Source organism: Copadichromis virginalis, linkage group LG18 (genome assembly GCF_057382275.1).
Source record: "Copadichromis virginalis isolate Kocher_CV1m ecotype Utaka linkage group LG18, C_Virginalis_male_GT1.1, whole genome shotgun sequence".
Taxonomy (NCBI): domain Eukaryota; kingdom Metazoa; phylum Chordata; class Actinopteri; order Cichliformes; family Cichlidae; genus Copadichromis; species Copadichromis virginalis.
In genome coordinates this window covers 10,081,115-10,100,712 of record NC_140635.1, presented here as the reverse complement: position 1 = coordinate 10,100,712, position 19,598 = coordinate 10,081,115, and the positions used below count along the sequence as shown (strand labels likewise).

At 38.9% G+C, this 19,598-nt stretch overlaps 1 protein-coding gene across 2 annotated transcripts in view; it reads right to left on the bottom strand.

Annotated features, from left to right (window-relative positions):
- Nucleotides 1–4,190: 4,190 nt before the first annotated feature.
- The window catches only part of kirrel1b (kirre like nephrin family adhesion molecule 1b), an 82,834-nt gene continuing 67,426 nt past the window's right edge, over nt 4,191–19,598 (bottom strand). Inside the window, exons 11-15 of one of the 2 annotated variants that reach the window (XM_085438418.1) lie at nt 17,337–17,553; nt 15,621–15,728; nt 12,783–12,910; nt 11,990–12,100; nt 4,191–10,469 (exon numbers count right to left, since the gene is read on the bottom strand). In XM_085438418.1, coding sequence (XP_085294544.1) covers nt 9,810–10,469; nt 11,990–12,100; nt 12,783–12,910; nt 15,621–15,728; nt 17,337–17,553 — 1,224 coding nt within the window. In that variant the 3' untranslated portion in view covers nt 4,191–9,809. The remainder of the gene's footprint in view (nt 10,470–11,989; nt 12,101–12,782; nt 12,911–15,620; nt 15,729–17,336; nt 17,554–19,598) is intronic. The other variant, XM_085438419.1, reaches the window with a different exon arrangement.

The window sequence follows — 19,598 nt, the reverse complement described above, 5'->3', positions numbered from 1 at the left end:
TGACAGGAATCCTGCTGTTTAAGTCTCATTTTTAGTTCTCATGTAACACAATCATGTAACATCGACCTGGCAATCATCACACCTCTGTTTTAAGTGACACCTTCCTCCTCCTCAAAGTAAATTCTACACTGTCATTAGTAGAGTAATCCTCAGCCACTTCTATGAAAACAATTTACTCAAGAATTCAGCTTTTTTAAAACAATATTTAAGTAGTTTTAAGCCCCGTTCTATATTATAATTCCATAATATTTCTCTAAATTCATGTGAAGCAGATTAAAAAGCTGCCTTGGTTTAATGTTAGCTCTGGTTTCTCATTTTATGTACTTTCGGATATCATAGCATCTGACAGTGTTTACAGTGCATAAAGGCTTTCCTTTGAGAACTCCACTGTGAATCTCTTTGCTCTGATTAACAATGAGAACTGACTGAAAAGAAACCAGTGCTATCAAACAAACAATCACAGCTTTTGTTGTGATGCATCATCTGCATTTTGATGACTTACGAGCCAGTCATAATTTTTCCCAATCCTCAATCCACAGACCTCATACCCACGAAGCCTAAGAACAAATCTCTTGATTCATCATTGCAGGTAGCAATGCCAGCATGAAGCTTTCCATCGAAAAGAAGAGCAGTGTTTGGATCTGCCGAGTTTAAATGTTTTACACGTGTAAAGTGGTTTTCTGTCTTTTCATATGATTTTTAAGGAAGTAGTTCAGATAAAGGCCTAATAAAACTGAAATCAATGGAAAATCAAATCCAGGCTTTGGCGTAGTGGTCAGTTTATAGCTTGATTCGATGCATCTCTGCATTTTTAAATGCTCTGTGAAAGAGGAGGCTTTAGCATAATTTGCAGAGAGGAAGGAGAGACTGCCATCAGTTTTCACTAATGAGCCAGGGATTGTTAGACCAAGACTGAAATAATCCATATTCAAACAGGGAGACGATGCAGCTTGGATCATTATCTAAATCCTGATAAATTATGTTGTTATGTTATGTACAGTATATATCTGCTTCTGCAACACAACAGCGATTTATATGAAGATACAAGTCTTCATTTTGATCCACTTAATATATTTGTGTCTGATTTACTCCATATTTTAATTATTTGATATTGTATTTCACCTTGTAATGCTAATAATATTCTTCACTGAGAGGGAGCGTCAGCTAAATGCAGTGATTGAAGATCCTTTTTTTATGTGTGCTTGTCCTGCTCTTTTTTACTTACCTTTTTTCTTACTTTTCTTGCTAATTCTTACTTTATTTTACTTGAGATTAGGTGGTAAACAACCTGTGGAGAGTAATTATATTCCAAAAAGCATTATCTTTTTTAACTCAGAAAAGAAATCGATATAAATTTGTTCCACCTCTGCATTATGTAGATGGTAGCAAAACAGCATACATAAAAATTTAAACAAGGTCATTGGAGTGAAATAAAATTGCCTGAGCTTCACCCACTGCTCTTTGCATGCATCGTGCACCTTCATCCACGCGTTAATAATTCAGAGCCAGGTGACAAAACTCAGGATTTACTGCTTAATGAGTAAAAGCTGGTGCAGAACAGTTTTGACATAACACAGGACAGATGCAGTGTTGGGATTACGTCAAGGCTGAATTAACAAAGGAGCAAATTGGGCAACAGCCCTTAGCTGTCCAATGCTCCAGGCTTACTGACTGTGGAGCAGATTTTATTTATTTATTTATCTATTTTGTGTTAAATTAATGAACCATTTGCATTTATTTGGGAATATTCACAAATGAACCACTATACCAGCTTGTAAAGCCAAGGGCAACGAGGTGAGTCCTTGATCTTAAAACTTTGTCTCGAGCCCAGTTTAAAATCTTTTAACCTGAAGCAAAATTCTGAAAAATAGAACAAAGCCATCAGATTAAGCATCCCTTTACTCTTTATTCTAACATGTTGCATGTTGTTTAATGAACCTTTTAAATCAAATTACCACAAAATACGTTTAAATTTGGGAAATGTTTCACCAAAGGGGAAAAAAACAGAATACAGGCTGAAAGAATGAAATTTGAAGCCTTGATATTTTCATCATTCTGGCCCTTCAGTGGTTCCTTGAAACCAAATATGACAATGGATAGATATGCTGGGGATATATAAGACACTCCGTGCTCACACAGTAAGGATTTATCAGTCACATAAGTAGCCACAAATGTAAGCATAGCCTTCTTTAATGTTTAATTTACTCTAAATGGGACCATAATTTACAAAATGAACATAATGCTCTCTTACATAGAACTCAGCCCAGTAAACTCATTAGGAACGTTTTAACTGAGACTATAAATCAAGGTTGCGTTAGGGTCAGTTTCTCATAGACTTCTTTATGTAGTGGGAAATGCTATGTATACATTGTTTTGGTTTAAATTGAAAACCAAATATATTTTTTATATATGGAAATGAATTTAAAACATCTTGATTATTGGACTAACATGTGTGTCATTGGCAGGAGGCTCCAAAACCAGTCGGTCAAACTCTAATTTGTAATCAACTCACATCCAAAGTGTCTGTCTCTTCCCTTCTGTCCCTGGCCCAACAGACCACATTAGTACAGTCACACCAAGGACATCCATTATGAGTCACATTATCCTCTGCTTCAATAATAAATAATTGCCCACATCCTAATTTACTCCCCATGCCTTCCTCTTCACTCACCACCGCAATCGGCTCTAGTGCCACTAGATGGCGACAGCACCAAGCGAAAACCCAGAGTGCACTTGACAACTTCTCTGCCTCCAGACACAAAGCCCGTGACATCATCTGCGAAGGGACAGAGGGTGTGCGAAGGACAAATGTCTTGAAATGCATTACATCATTCGCCACTAATATGATAATATATCTCAAGCAGTGAGTGCGGTGCCAAGCATGAGAGGGGCCATAATCCATACAACGGTCGCTTCGAATGGGAACAAGAGGATAAAATGGAAGTGCTGGTGAGGGAGGAGTGAAGGGGGGTCCACACTGGAGTCGGGAGTGCAATGCTGAAGGTTATTCCAGACATTATTCCTCAATGAAAACGGTAGAGGAGAGCAGGCAATAATCATAGTACATACTAAGCAAAGGAGAGCTTTAACGCTCTGTCTGTCTCCTGTCCTTGTCTGCCTTTACCCTGACAGAGCTTTGCTTTTTTTCTCTGCCAACACTTCACTCATTTTTCTTGTCATTAGTGGAAAAAATAGTGAAGATGCCGCTGAAGAGAAAAAATGAGACATAGGTGGATGAGAAAGGAGATTTGAAGAAGGACTGATAAGTATAAGACGAGATGTAAGAGTTGAAAAACTGATAAAGACTAGACTTGTGAGACTTAGAGGAAAATTAAGAAGTAATTAAGAGAGATGGCAGATAAGGATAAAGAGGATAAAACAGCAGTTATGAAAGGAGAACTGAAGCTATAGCAACATCTGAAAAAGAGGCAGGGCGATGGCATAGTGGTAGGATGAAAATGAAAGAGGACAGGTGAAAGAGCAGGAGATCAAAGGATGCTAGAGAGATGAGAAAGGGACAAGATGGTTTGAGGAGAGAGAAAGAGGAGAGCAGAGGAGGACTAATGTCAGGTGAAAGGAAAGGTGTTGAGAGAAAATTAGAAGAATATTATCTGTGAGAAGGAGTGACAAGTCGAAGCAAATGGAGAGAAAAACAGACACTGAAAGGAATGGAGGGAGATCTAAACTGCAAGAGGGAGAGAGAAGATTTAAAACGATAATGAGAATCAGGGAGAGGAGATACACAGAATGACAAAATGAAGCAAGGGAAGAGGAAGGGAAGACTCATTTCAGGAGACACCCCGAAATGAGTTTTAAATGAGAGGAGTGACTAAGACTCAGCAGATGTTTGTTTTGGCTTTGTGCACTGTGCTCCACTGTCTCCCTCGCACTCAGGTAAACACTATCACTCTTGCTTGTGTGCTATACATAGACACACTTACTTACTTTTCACTCCAGTCTGCTTGACATGAGAAACTGTCAAAACAACTGTTTGAGTGCTGTATACTGCCAGTGTGAGTATGACCTAAATAAACAACAGCACACAAGGTGCACAAACTACATTTAAAGTATTTTTAGCCCCATCCCGGAGTCTCATTTACAAAATGAACAAAATATAATTTTATAAAATGAGCTCTCTGAAAATTGGGTTTTGGTAGCATAAATAAAAGGAGCTTTTACCAATGTTCTTATGAAACCGTGTCTTCTTTTATTTATTTTTTTTAATACTGTGAAAAAATAATTACATAGAATTTGAAAGAAAAACTGAAATAAACAAAAACCATGAAAATAAAAGAACATTTCAATAATATCTTGTATGTTTTGCTTACATGTTTACAGTTTCTTTTTCTTGACAAAAGGATAAACAAAGAACCCAACAAGAACATAATACACATGTGAACAATATATAGGGATATTTAAAAAAACAAAAAAGAGGATTATGGAGAATATATGCTTACTTAAGCACACAGGCTGTCCCTCTTTTGTCGCGGTGTACACCTTCATTTCACTGTACCGATCATTGTCATCATATGCTTTAAGATATCAAGCAGAACATCAGTTAATCTTGTTCGCTCGTGCAGCTGTTTCGGAGAACAGACAAGCTCAGCAGCTGGATGAGGGACAAGTGGACCAGTTCAGCTTCTTCCTCGTTTCCATAGGCTATATGCCACGTCTCCTTCAATCTGTTTTACCAGCTGTTCAGCTTTTCACTAGGGTTTGACTGATATATTGTTTGAAAGGTCACAAAGAGCACTGTTCATTTTTCCCAAAGTGCCACATATACATTGTTTACATGGAACTTTGTAAGTATTAAGAAGATCAAAATACACATTTTGAAGCGTTTTAGAATACTTAAAAATTTAGCACCAATCGAAGCGCCTGAAAATGAACCCTTCCTATTCTAACAGGGCACATTATGTAACGTTAAATGATGATGTTGTTCGCTCAAGGCCACTCAGAATTCTCGGCCATTCAATTCAGTTACAGGAGTTTACACTTTTTAAAATTTAATGTAAGCAACCAAATGTAACAAAGTTGTGTGCCTTTCTGTTTTGACTTAACAATACTTTGAAAGTGTGTTGCAATAATAGGATTTCCTGTTTCAAATCGTTATTTGGCCAATCAACATCCATTAACAGAGTTTTATTTGTGTTTCACGTTAATTCTGAATGATACTGTGTGAGTGAACACTAGAATAAAATGTGGTCTTTTTTTGTCCAGAAGCAGATGTTGGCAATTATTTTTGCTGATGAGCTCCATTCACTGCTCTTCATTAAATATTGCATATGGGAAATGGTTTTATCAACTGTGACTTGCTTTGACAGCTTTGAGTGTTTTCTCAGTCAACTTCTTGGGGTCCCGACGTCATGAGCAGAAGTGAATCTGGCAGCAAAATCAAAGGATGCTGCAGCTTGAAAGTCAGGAAGGCCTGCCTTAGAAAACATACTCTACTCTGAGACCATAACTTATAAAGTGAACATCATGTTGTGTTAGTAAGAGTTGGAATGATTGACAGAGCCGATAAAGTCATCAGCAAAGTGTTAATTGAAGTCATAGATAATGTGTTGGGGCTATTTCTCCATAGACTTCTACACAAACTGACTTCTTCCTTCACCCAAAGTTATTTGCTGTGTACTGTACTGCTCTGTGTCCCTTTGTGTCATTGGCATTTAACACAGAAGGTTTATTTCTCATAGGATTAGCTTTCATTTGAACTTTGCGCATGGACTGAAAATTTTTAATCTGCCATCGGTGATTAAATTATGACACTATTACGGGTTAATGAAACAATTAAAGCACATCACCTTGGAATACCAGTACCATTTTGATCTCAGATGAGGTTGGATGTAAACTAGATTACAGAGTATACACAGTAATATGCAGTAGTAAGGTTGCAAAAAATATTTTCAAATATTCATTTAACTGTTAAATATTACATTTTCTTTGTGTAGCCTAGCTGTGGTCAGGAGTGATCTCCATCATGCCAGCAGGTGACAACACAACTGTTTGATCGCTATTATATTTGCTGAAAATATCAGTCAAACCCTAATTTTTAAAGCTCAGTGGTTCCCACATATTTCAGATGATATGAAAACACACTTGGGTTACATGTAGCCAAAACACACGCACTCCCACAAACACTCACAATCACATATGAGCTTAAATAAACACAATAAACACAAATGGCTGTTGCATTTGTTTTTCTGCTCAGTTCATTTTTTGCACAGTCTTCTGGCACTCACTGGAAACTCCAAAAGGTAAAAATGGACACCGAGCCACTTCAGTCACTGTTGGCCGGGCCTGTCACAGCACAGCACAGCATGGAACGGAGCAGTTAGCTGTTGGTCTGGCCTGAATATAGCCTGCGTTGGCCTAGTTGAGGCAGAATTTTGGCTATTTGTGGCCTGGCTGGGCAGTCGTTTTGGCCACGGATGCACAAAACCCTTCTCACTTTTCACTGGGTTGATTAATTAGAACCCGTCTATCTGATGCATACAACATAAAATAAAGTACTGTCTTTAAAAGTTAAATCACACGCTTTCAACTACAGTGGTGATGAATCACTATAAAGTAATAGAAAAAAAATAAAATACTGATTTTCTTGAAAAGAAACATGATTATGGAATAATTTAACAATGGATGAATGTCATGAGCTCATGAAGCTATATAGTCTCTAAAAAAGACACCCGACATACAAACATTTATGCAAGCAAGATAGATATATCGACCCCATATGTTGTAATCTTGGAAGAAAGCTATGCTGCGATGATTTTTTTTTTTCCATGAAAAGGCAGGTTCATCCTCTAAATTTGGAAGCTTGTAGGTGGCAATTAATATGACATGGGGGAGAGAGTAGAGTACTCCTTCTACATAAGAGCATCAGTACACATTGCAGTGACAGGTACATATGGAAAAGGGGGGAAAAGGACATAAAATAACAACCCAGTGGGGTAAACACCTCTTCTCTTCCAAATCACACATCTTTTCGTTGCTGAACCAAATCTAAACACATGGTCTGCATTTTTGGCATCTGTGGTGTCTTTTACATATTCATATGTCCCCACTGTCAACAAACCGTAAACAGTAAAGAGGTAAAAACTAAGTACCTGGATGGCCTGGCCATGTATTTGTTGGCCTCAGTACCTCCTCTGTGTCAAATGTACTCCTTCTACACAAGGTCATAACGACATTGTATGTCAGATGCAAAATACTGCGCAGCTACAACTCTGTAAAAGGGTTGTAAAGAGGTAATAGTATGCAATACCAAGGCTGTGATAACCATATAAATTTAAAAGGCTGCTCCACCTGCCATTCTTTTCTCTGAAAAGGTTTATATAGTGACCTTGGAGCTACAAGGTTCAATCTGATGTTCTAATCAGAAACGGTGTGTCTGTGGTTTCATTTCTCTGTGTTTATTCAAAACAGAGGCAATAAATACATTTTTTACAGCCCCTTAGCACACAATTACCATAATATACCGAGAGGGGTTGATAGGGCGGCTGATACACTCAATGATTACCTCTGGAGGTGCTGAGATTTCAGGCTTCCCTTTGCAGCCTGGGGTCTTATTTTAAAACACCACTATTATCTGTTCTCAGATTTTAACTGCTGTAGAATAAAGGTACAAGTGGGTGAAACTTTATTGCTTCTGCTCTCTCGTAACTGTGTCTGTCCAGTAAAGTATACACAGTACAGTATGTGCTCTTAGGAAAAGGTACAATTCCCAAGAGTTGCTAAAAATGTGAACTGTCTTAATCTTTTGTGAGCAATAAAACTGGAGATCAGCTGATGAACCTTATAAGCTAAAGGTCAGTATATAGTGAAGACTGATGCTGCTGCATCTAATCAACAAACACGTCACCAGAAGGTGAAGTTTTGAAGTTATACGGTGAAGCAATCCAACCAAATCTCAGTAACAAAGTGTGCAAATTGTAACAACATTAGTGTGATAATCATTGCAAATGGCCAAACAGCTATTCAGTGACATTACTTTAGAGGAGCAACGTTTTAAATGCTGATCATAGGGGTTAAAGGTCAATCACATGCATCAAAAGCTGACACAACATAATGGGAAAAATCTCGGACATAACATACCACCAAATTCCTGCTGCAGTGAGGAAACCAGCATACTTACACATACTTCAAAATGTACAAAGTACCATATGAGCTAGATAGAATCCTCTGTACTTTCACTTTGATATGTTTGAACCTTCTCTTTGCTTGCAAAGTTTACAGCACAGCTCAACCTGAGCAGCTGCTGCTTCTCCATCCATTTCAATTGAATGTCGTCAACATTTGAAAAAGGCAGTCCAGTCAGAAGACTGGAAGTCAAAGAAAGAGCTTCACACCAAACAGAGATATCCATTAAAGACATTTGCCTTTGCTGGATATTCATCATTCTGAAGTGAAGCTCTTCATGTTTTTTCTAATTTAAGTCTACAACATCCACTTTAAAAACACCATCCATCTCTTTGTAAAGGAACGTTTCCAATACGATGCCACATACACATTAAAAAGTGAGTGTCACCCAAAACGCTGAACCTTTGGTCCACAACTCCTTATAAAAATACTATAAAATGTTTCTGAATGCAGTTTTTTTTTTTTTTTTCAATACCGTTCCGTATAAATATGGAAAAAAAATCTATTCTACTGTGCAAGTGATAGAAACACATACGTTTTTGACACTGAGGACAGGGGAGGTATCTTTTTGTACAAATTGCAGAAATTCATTTAATGAAAAAGCACTCCCACCTCGTTTCACAAAAACCATTTATAGCATTGACCTTGAGTGAAATGTATAGAAATGCATCATGATGATAAAAATGAAAGATGGGGTGAAGGAGCATAGAAACGCTTGCTACCGCTCCGGTCATCTTAGATGTGGCATGTACAAAATCTCATCATCCAGAGCACCTCATTGTCCACGCTTTACAAAAAGAAGACACGTCTTAATAGTTCGTATGTGTTGGCACATAAGCACTGGCACTCTGGTCACTCACCTTAAGAAGCTTTGTCCCATTTAAATCAAGGTAGATCTTGTAAGGAATGGCAATTGGGTGAGTTTTAGTGAGGAAAGGGGAGTCAAAAAGTGCCACATATACTATTAGTCCAAGCTGCCCCATTGATGCAATACATAGAAACAAATAGGCTTGTAGAGATCTGTGTGTGTGTGTCTGCACATGTGTGTTCTGCAATTTGTTAGAGTCACTAAATGTAAAACGTGTGACTAGCAGAGGGGTTTGCTGTAGGTCAATGTACTGCATCACAATGTATAGTTTTGTACAAGGAAACATCTTTAAAATGACCCTAATCTCCATGTGCGGTTATTTACAGAGATGGGGTGGCAGGACCATGTGATGCAAGAAAACGGTCCAAGAGCAAGATGAGAATTGCTGGAAGAGAAAGGATCACTCGGCATCCCCTAAGCTCCTCTTCTTCATCGTGTCTTCAAAGTGCTCTTCTTGTCTTTTTGTCTGTTTTCTCTTGATTGTGGCTCTCGCTGTTGTTTTTATTGGAGCATAAACATTGCAGACAGAAGATCTTCTTAGATGTGTATGAATATCGCTGTGCATGTGTTGCATGTATTGCTGTGAACCGTACAATATGCGATGCTGCTAACTGCTGGGTGTTTTATCAACTCAGAAAATTAGCCGAATACCATGCAGTGCTTAGGATGAAAACAGATTCTTAGGTGTTTATGTATAGATATGAGGGCATTTTTTGAAAATTTCAAAGATTTTTTTTATGTTTCTGTGTAATAAGTACTGCTCCTGTAAAAAGCAAATCCAAAAAGCTTGTATACCACTTTCTCACACATGAGTCTGCATTCGTTGTGTGTGTCTCTGCGAATAGTCAGAAGGTGGAGATGAGTATGAGAAGCGAGTGGAGCTTCCATACTTTCCCAGCCCTGTTTCAGGACTTTGTGGTCCTGGTCCTGGTCCTGGTCCAGGTCCTGGTCCTGGTCCTGGTCCTGGCCCCGGTCCTGGACCTGGCCCTGTCCCTTGTCCCGTTGGGTACATCTCATAGGCTGGCCCTTCCTCTATGGGTGGAGCAAAGCCCATGCGGTAGCTGGGATACTGGGAAGGGTATCCGTAGTTGTCATAAGCCAGTTGGGTGGTGCTGTCCAGCAGGCCACAGTCTCCAGGGTATTCTCCGGGTGACTGAAGAGCTGGATTAGCAGGGGCTTGCTGGCTTTGTGCTGCCCTGGAGAATGTGTTGAATTGGGCATAAGTAGAATGGGACATCCTGGATGGTGGACGGGGGTCGTAGCAGCCAGCTCTTGAGCCTGGCACCGCACTGGGGGGAACTGCACCGCTGGCAGACGCAGAGGGTCCGCTGGAAGTCGCTCCTGCTGGTCCGCTGCTTGGGTTTGGAGAGCGAAACTCTCCCTGGTAGTGGACGACCCGGGACTGGGGGCGCGCCTCGTCATGGGTTGTAGCACGGACATTGTAGTAGCCATTGGTTGGATCCTGTGATCAGAAAAAGAATATAGATTTTTCAGTAAATCCTAATATTTCTCTCTCTTCATATACGATCTGTTCTGTGCTTGTGTTAGCTTAGTTTACACTTTGTTTCTATTACAAAAACTGTCTCTTTTGTATAGAGTGTATAAAAAAGCCAGCTTAGATTTTTCTTTGAATCCATTGGAGTCGCCCTACCCCCAACCCCCACCCCTCATCTGCTGGCCAATGGTATATAATCCAGGTTTAAGACATGTATGCGTCTTTTAAATATAATCTATTCTTAGTAAGGCATTAATGTTTTTTATAGACTACTAAAGGGTTAGTATGCCAAGCAAGTGGTGAATATTTTTACCACTTGTTTGGGATAGGCCTATGTATTTTATATTACACTGTTGCTACAAAACAAATCAAAAGGAAAAAAGTATAATAATCTAAAAATAAAAGTTATATTAGAGTTCTACAAATCTTGCATTATGTTGTCTTATATTGCTGAAATTGTAGAATGTCACAAGATATGCATGGTGATAATGGTGGTGTGCTGTTGTTTCATGCATACACACAAAAATGTAATGATATGAGTAATGCAGCACTGTGTATGTGTAATAGAAATTCATTATTAAATACCAAAATATTACCAAAGACAGATATGTACTCTAATTACATTTACATATAAAGGGTTACGTCCAAATATTTAATATTTTTTATTTCTTGACAAAACTGCTGGGAAAGACCAAAACCACCAAGGCCAGGACTATTTACAAAGAGTTGTTTCTACACAGGCTCTTTGCATTTGGTAGTATGGACTAAAATTCAAAGCAGTGTTTTTGACTTTGACTCTTCTTTGAACTTGCACCTCCTCATCTAGGATTGAAATCAATATGAATTCCTCCAAGCAACCACTGTCTGCCATGCCCACAACAAGCCGAATATGCCAAAAAAGGCTCTAACTTACAGTACGGTGTAAAGATTGTATAGAAACAATGAAAAACTCTGCTAACACTGAAACGCTCGATATCAAACCTGAAACTTCAGCATCCTGTGGGGGACTTTGCTGCTTTATCACCCAGTTTAAAAATGCTTAGGAAAGTAATCAAGAAGTAATCAAGTTAAATATGCTACATTACTGGTGAAGAAACTGAAACACTTGCATTGTTTATTTATTGTCTTTTACTTATTTAGTCTAGAAAAGTTAAAACTATGTTATTTGCAGCCGTGTGCCAATCACAGTAGGGTCGAGCTGCCAAAGAATACAGAGTTCTGGCCTTTTCAAGAGATACCCGATCATCAGACTCTATAAGTGAACTCAGATACAGATAGTGGAGGTTTCTATGCCAGGACACTCACACTCAAAAAAAAGGCACTACAGAAAAAGTTGCTTTAACTGTGATGTAAAGCCAGGACCTGAAGAACATGATCACAAATCTCATGCACCACGCCAAATGTCCAGCGATGCTCTAGATAAGTGTTTTTTTATTTATTTTAATCCAGCGCGAGCATGCCAACATATCTTCGCTGACTCATCTCACCTTGAGCTCGTACTCCTCCCGGGTGTCACTCTCGCTTCTGACGTCCTGCTTCAGGTCCATGTCATCTTTGAATGGCTGAGTGGAGGGAGAGAGGGAAACAGAGGGCAGAAACTAAACCATCAAACAACGAAACACACACACGGAAAGAGGGAGGGTGAAAAAGGAAAGGAGGAAGAAGAGAGGGAGGGGAGAGGAAAACAGAGTTTCAGGTTTTGAATCCCAAGAGACCGGAAGACGAGAAACGGTTAGTTGTTGGAGAAAAAGGTGTTTTTGCCCGAGCTTTAAAACCGCGTCAGAGGAGCTGCGTCGATTAGATTCTCCAGGACTTCCGGGGTTGAATTCTCCTCTAAAAGGAACAAAATGTTAAAATGAGTGTGTGTCTGTATATTTGTTTATTATTTCTGTGTTTTTTGTGTGCACAAATATGTGTGCATTGAGGAAAAACGGTGTATTTTTCCCCCAGTTAGTTTTTCTCCTGTATCTATGCGTGAATGTCTTGTCCTTGTTTCTCCTCATATGTGTGTGTACACATGCTTCATTGTGCTTTATTGATTTTGAGTCGAGTGTGTGCGCGCATATATTTTGACATCTTTTTTATGGATTTGTGTTTTTAGTGTGTCTTTAGTGAGGCCTTGTGCGTGTGTCTTTGTTCCCATTGTGTGATTGTGAGAATGTCTGTGTGTGCCTCTCCTGCCAAGTCGCCTTTAGTGTCAGTGTATCTGTACATTTAAGGCCATTGACCCATACGCCTCCTCTCCACGGCCCCCGGTGACTCAGATGGGAGTTTACTCACAGAGTACATAGCCTTGACCATCCGGGTTGCTGTGGAGACGTTGGCCGCCTCCTCCTCCAGGCTGTGGGTTTCTTTGTTCACCGTTTCTACCTTGATGTCTGGTTTACCGAGGGTGACACCCCTTCGACCTGGAAGAAAAACACAACCGCCGGTTATAATGTGTGGTAATGTTAAGATAAATGATTGACTTCTTTTTCAGTCTAGCTAGAAAAGTAGCAAGAAAAGAAAACTTCAGCATTATTTTTTGTTTTAAATTTGTTCAGCTTGCCTGGTTCATTATTTGCCTTGGCATGCTGACAGCCTTAAAAGAAATGAAAAATATCACAACATGAACTCTAAAGATATGACAGTGAAAGAATATGCTAAAATATCTCCACTCTACTTGGGCAATAATTTCTTTATCAGGGGTTGTTTTGATTAAAATTTATAAGAAAGATAAATATCGTTTCAGCAGATGTCTCTGTCTGCAAATCCAAGGATGATTCATTATTTGCTTTGTTGTCTTTTATAGACAAACTTCTCAGTTTTAACCACCTTTGTCCTTTCCTTGTAGGTGTGATATTAGTTTTTTCTTATTTGTTTATGTGGTTATCATTTTGTATTCTGTGTCTATATGTATTCTTTCATAGTTTGTGTATCTTGGTATACTGTCGTTTTTAATACATCTGCTTGGCTGGACTTTGTATTTTGGGTCGGCTACTGTTTCGTACGGTGGCCCTGAGAGGCCAAACGGACTGCAACTTAAGAAAACACCAGCAATAAGAAAAACGCTGCAAAAGCACACAAAACACAACGGAAATAGGACAAACGACGACGGGAATAGGAAAAAACTGATTTCCAAAATCACAAGGGAAGTGTTTCTGGGGAGACAATAACCTGATGGACCAGTTGCAGGAACCCAAAACGATTCATATAATACTTATGACGGATTTTTAGGCTAATAGTTAGGCTAACACACTTACCTCTCATCTTTTCTTTCCTCACAAAACCGATAGATCGTCCACTTCTTTTAAGTGTCTCCCAGCGCAATTAGCATATTTTGGCTCCTGCAACTGGTCCGTCGGGTTATTGTCTCCCCAGAAACACTTCCCTTGAGCTTTTGGAAATCTGTTTTTTCCTATTTCCGTTTTGTTTTGTGTGCTTTTGCAGTGTTTTTCTTATTGCTGGTGTTTTCTTAAGTTGCAGTCCGTTTGGCCTCTCAGGGCCACCGTAGTTTCGTGTTTCTGACTTCAGCAGCTGTGGAAGTGTCTGCAATTTTTATTTTAAAAAAGCCTTCAGAACAAATAGCATACCATGTGAAAGAATCTAATTTTTTTTAGCCAGTTTTCTCAAAAACAAGCAGCTCCACAAGTGGATTTGAAATAAAAACAAAATGATGACGTCCTTTACCTGTAGACTTTCAGCTTCACTGTAGGAATGACAGTCATTTATTAAATATTTTTCCATTTATATGGCTCAAAAGTAATTGGACAAACTGTCATAATTTTAAATGTTGGGAAAGTTTTTAATACTTGGATGAGATTCTTTTGCAGTCAATGAATGCCTGAAGTCTCAGCCCTGAGTTATGTTTCCTTCCTGCAGCCGTTTCAGTCTCAGTTGCTGCTCATTTTTGGGTCATTCTGCATTCCTTTTTTACAGTTTTAATAAATGAGAAGCTGCTCTGTTGAGTTGAGATCAGGTGACTGTCTTGGCCACTCCACAATATCAATTTTTTTTACTTTGAGAAACTCTTTTGCAGCATGCTTTGGCTCAGTATCCATTTGCACAGGCCCGTGCTATAACATTACTATAATATTATTATAACATCCGTGTGCTCTTTCTCTCCTCCATACGTTTCTATTAAACCCTTCAAATTAAAGCTGGAAAACCTAAACCCCACCTTTCCAACACATTTTGTGAATTTAAACTTGGTAAAAGTCAACCTAAAATGTTGATATTAAATATACTTACTGTGTGCAAATGGCTTTATTGAGCTAGGATAAGGCAGTCTTGTCTATAACTGCAAACATGTAAATATTAGGGCAATAAAAGAAGTGTATTTCTATACTGTCTCGTGCAACTTAAAATGCTCAACTCAACATGCTTCAGTCGCAAAGCAGTCAACATTTGTCAGCACAAACAACTCACTTCCACAGCCAGAAACCTTAAAAGTAGAGATTTAAATCTGTGAAGTGTCGCGCTGCATCGTAGACGACAAATGAAAGACTGTTTATCTGGAGCCACAAAGATGTTTGTTTGAGTTTCTATTTCCAAACGGTGTCTTTTCTGTAGAGGTGTTATCAGCTCTGAACCAGAAAAAAATACACTCTTATCCACAGAAAATCCCTCTGGGGACTCTGCCAGTCACCTTCACTGTCTTTCCCACTTCTTTATTTGAGATGGAGCAGCTCAAAATTAAACAACTAAGAGACGCCGCTTGTTTTCAGCTCCCCGTTTAACAGAAGCGTGATTTGTGTTCATAAATACTAATTGGATTGCTGCAGGCTGTAGAAATAACATATAGGAATTCATAATTTAAATACTATTCACCTCTGAATGCTCTTGTTTTCTGCTCTGTTGTTTATGTACTTTATCTAGCATAGAAGCAGCTTATAAATATAAGTCAAAAGAATTAAAAGGGAAATGTACAGTAGGCGTTTTAAGGCAGTTTGCCATATTATATGAATATTCATTAATATCGCTTGCTATATGGCTGGCAAGTGTCCCTTTTTTCCGGGAAAAGCAGAATGACAGTTGTAGAGAGTGGATAAAAGAAAGACTGATAGACACACACACACACAATATAAGTGTGTGCATGCCCCTACACAAACACATTAGAGAGCGACTGTGTGCACTCACTGCCTTTGCGTTGGCGGTACAGGAAGAAGGCGAGCGCCAGTAGAAAAATAAGCAGCAGAATGGAGGAGCCCACCGTGCCACCAGCGATAATTCCCACTGGAACAATATCTGAAACAAACACATGCAGAAAAAGGGTATGGGGTTGAGGGACAGCTGCTGCCTCATTGTTACAGAAACCTGCGCGGATGCAGCGTCGTTTAAGCACAAATCCACTGGTGTTCTAGCTTAATATTGAATCTCTGAGGGCTGCTTCTGTTGATAAGGCGCAGAAGCAGCACTAGTCAGACAAGGAATGAAATGCTTTAAGTGAACATGTGAGGGGAAAATCCAGGCTCCGTCTCTTTTTCTCGCTTTCAAAGATGTTTGGGAGATTTTCTGAAGCCGGCGAAATCTGACAGTTGAAACAATAACAGTTTGACAGAGCATGGAGAAGCCATTTTCTCAATGTAATGTGGCATACCAAGCTCTGGCAATAAAATATGTAACCATCCAGAATGGACTAACAACACTATCTATCTGTTCTCTGGCTGAGGCCACAGCTTAACAATCTTGTTCAAGGGCATTTGAGCTTGTAAGGAAGAGAAGAACATCTTGTTCGGGGACATTAAGTTCCCCGTCTGATTTTTTTTTTCTGTAAACAAATTCAGCGCTTAAAAACTCAGCTGTTTGCCTTCATCACAAAACAAACGACAAAGCACACAACCAACCGTCATCAAATTTGGAATTAAGTTTCTTAATTCTTATGATGAAGATTACGTGATATTGCCTTTCTTCAGTTGAGCCACACACATAGATGAGTGAGGAGCATCTAGAAATGAAGAGATATAGAGATTTTTAATATGAAACATCCAGTTGATATTTCATTCTTTAAATTAATATTTTGTTGATGTAAATTCCTGTTGCGCATCACAAAAAGCTCACCCAGAAAAAAATTTTCTTCATGGTATTTAAAGCCCAACAAATTAATTTAACACCTTCCTAATAAATTATTTCCAAAGCCAATTTTTTTGAAAAATTGGAAAGCTGGAGTATTTCTCACAAAGTTTGCCACATCCGAATGATTTATACAGAAACGCCACACCTGGAACCCAACAATGAGAACTTTGCAACTCATAAATTTAACTACAGTTAAAGCGTTTTGCATTCACAAAAGGCTTCCCTCAGAAAAGTCCAGTGTAATGTTAACATCCATGGTTGCTACATATAATCTTTGTCTTCTTCTATGCTTTTGCTTTATGTATGTAAACTTCCACAATGCAGTAGCCAAACAGAAAACATAATTCTAGCATTAAACTAGGAAGGCAAGAGGGGTTTTGTGCTTCTGCCAGTGGAGTAGTTGTGTATCTATGTGTTTGAAAAGGCAAGAACAGCAGCTCATGAAAATTAGATACACATTTATGATATATTTGATAAATATTTTAATTCTGTTTACTAACATATTTACTACTACTTACTGCAATCTGCATTGATCACGCTCAAAATTGATCAAGCTTCATCTGTGCTTTAAAGTTGAACAAGTTATAAAAAAAACAACCTAAAACCCTAACTTCAACACAGTCTCTCCATAATGATGCATTATAATTCCATTATGCTAATATTTGAATTGATAATAGCAAGTAAAGATGACTGTAGTTTATTTTCTGTAATGTGTACATGTGAGGAGTACTCAGCATGACCACCATGTTCAACATATGTTTCCCTTCCCCCCCTTCATACCCTTCTCCTCCAGTGTGATAATCATGGTGCCAGGTCCGAAGGAGTTCCAGGCAGTGCAGTTGTACGGGGAGTGGAAGTCTGACTCCATGACATTGTTGATGGTCAGGGTGGAGAGAACAGCCCCGCCTTGAGATGGAGGTTTACTCTGCTCCACTGTGTACCTCTCCATTAGTGTGCCTTTCTCTTTTTCCCAGACGTTTTCCTTCCACGCCCAAACCTGTAACAAAGATACCAAAGGCCTGACTTCTAAACCTGACAGAGAAGAGGCCAAGGCTATCACACACAGCTGGTAAAATAAATTTTAAGATGTCAGTAAAACATTTTGTAGTTTGCATTTGTTCTGTTTCTTCAAAGCCTCTAAAAAAGCTGCCCAAGTGTACTTCAGTTTTAGATTAAGTTAAGAATAAAGACTTGATATATCTGTAAATATATAAATATGTGCCTAATCAACACATCTCCTCCAAGCTGTATTAATGTGATGCTGATCTAATCGCCAGCATCTGTAATTTGTTTGATTTTTATCTAAACTCCAACATTTTCTGCTGCAATCATCCACTTTAACCTCAGGGATCAATAATGCTGATTTCACTTTTTCACGATAGCCTCACATCAAGGGACGCACGAGAGGTAAAAACTCGAGCAGGTTTTTCTACTTAAAATCTGCTGAGGTGGAATTCCCAGGGTATTAAATATAGAGCATGACAATATCAAATATACATACACCCAAATGTTGGGCTAATGTACCTCTTAACCTGGCTTGAAAAAATAAAAAGGCGAATGTCTTTAAAGACTCAACCAGGGACGTTTTTTGCAGAACGCTTCGATTTCTTCACTCTCTCTCTTTAATCGCACTTCCTCACAATAATTATGTTGCACCACCTTTGTCTGCATCTCTGTCCCTCTTTCTCCGTACACACACACACTGCCCACACTTTTTCATACATACACACACACACACACACACACACACACACACACACACACACACACACACACACACACACACACACAGCATCATACTTCATATTTTATGAGTCCCTGTGTCTCTGCATTAAGCCTAGACTATAATGTCATATCACATTATACGCTCTGAGCTCTCTGCCAATGCAGCAGGGGGCTGAAGCTTTCTAAAAGCTCTGATTTCTGTCATGTCGGCGCTGCACAATTGGATAATTGACGCTGAAAGGTACAAAATTTTACTCTCCCTCCATCTATCTCCTTCTCATTTCGATCTACTTCACCCCCACTCTCTCTGACTCATTCTAGCCTTCAAACTCAAATGGTGTAAGTGGCTTTATTTCAGTTCTTTTTGCTTCTTTTTGTGATATGAGTGCATACTGGTCATCGTATTCTTTTTGAAATTTTATATAAAATGCCAAACCACTTATATTTTAACTTATATAAACCTCACTTTAAATTAAATTTGAGTTTGGTCAGGCATTGCTCTCAGTTACCTTAGGAGAAAAACAGCACACACAGCTGGTATGGCAAATTCAGGCAGATACTCAATTATAGTTTTCTGGAAAGGCAATCTGAGAGAAAGCTTTCTTTAAAAGAAATGATGGTGCTTACTTTGAAAAGGACTTAACTGAGCTTCGGGTGCACAGCCTGATTCTGGATGCTGATTGTCTTTATGTGAGGGTTTGAAATTTATGTGATTATGGTATTTCTAAGTCATACTGATGGTATTTCGTAAGAAAACTGAGTCAGTCTTTAGGAAAAATAGCCTGAAAGTGTTCATTTCACGAATCGCAGTCCTACATCTTTACAAAGTCACACCTGAGCTCAAAGGAAGACCTTTAACCCACACACAGCATTGGAGGAGGTGTGGGTTGTGTAATGCCTTACTCAAGGGTAACTGTATAAAAGCTGATACAAGATTCAAATCTTTCAGCAACACATTTCTGTAACCTTCCAATCAGGTGATAACCAGCTCTGAGTAATGATACATATGAGGGGGTCACAATATAATATCTGCATATGGATAATGTAGAATCTGTAGGAAAGGAGCACAGCATATGGTGACAGGTGGTGACTGGTTTCTATCTGTAGTCCACTTGAAGTACATGTGTTATTAACCAGTCATGTTTACGTTTAAATAAATGCACCATTTTATTTATATATTTACAATTTTGCTCTGAATTCACAAATAATGAATATCTCGATAGCTGTTATCAGGTTACTAGAGCCATCGGTCGGATATCCTGAAAACACTCACAGGCTCAAACTTTTAGCTGGTTAAGGCTAAGTAGGTAAACTACC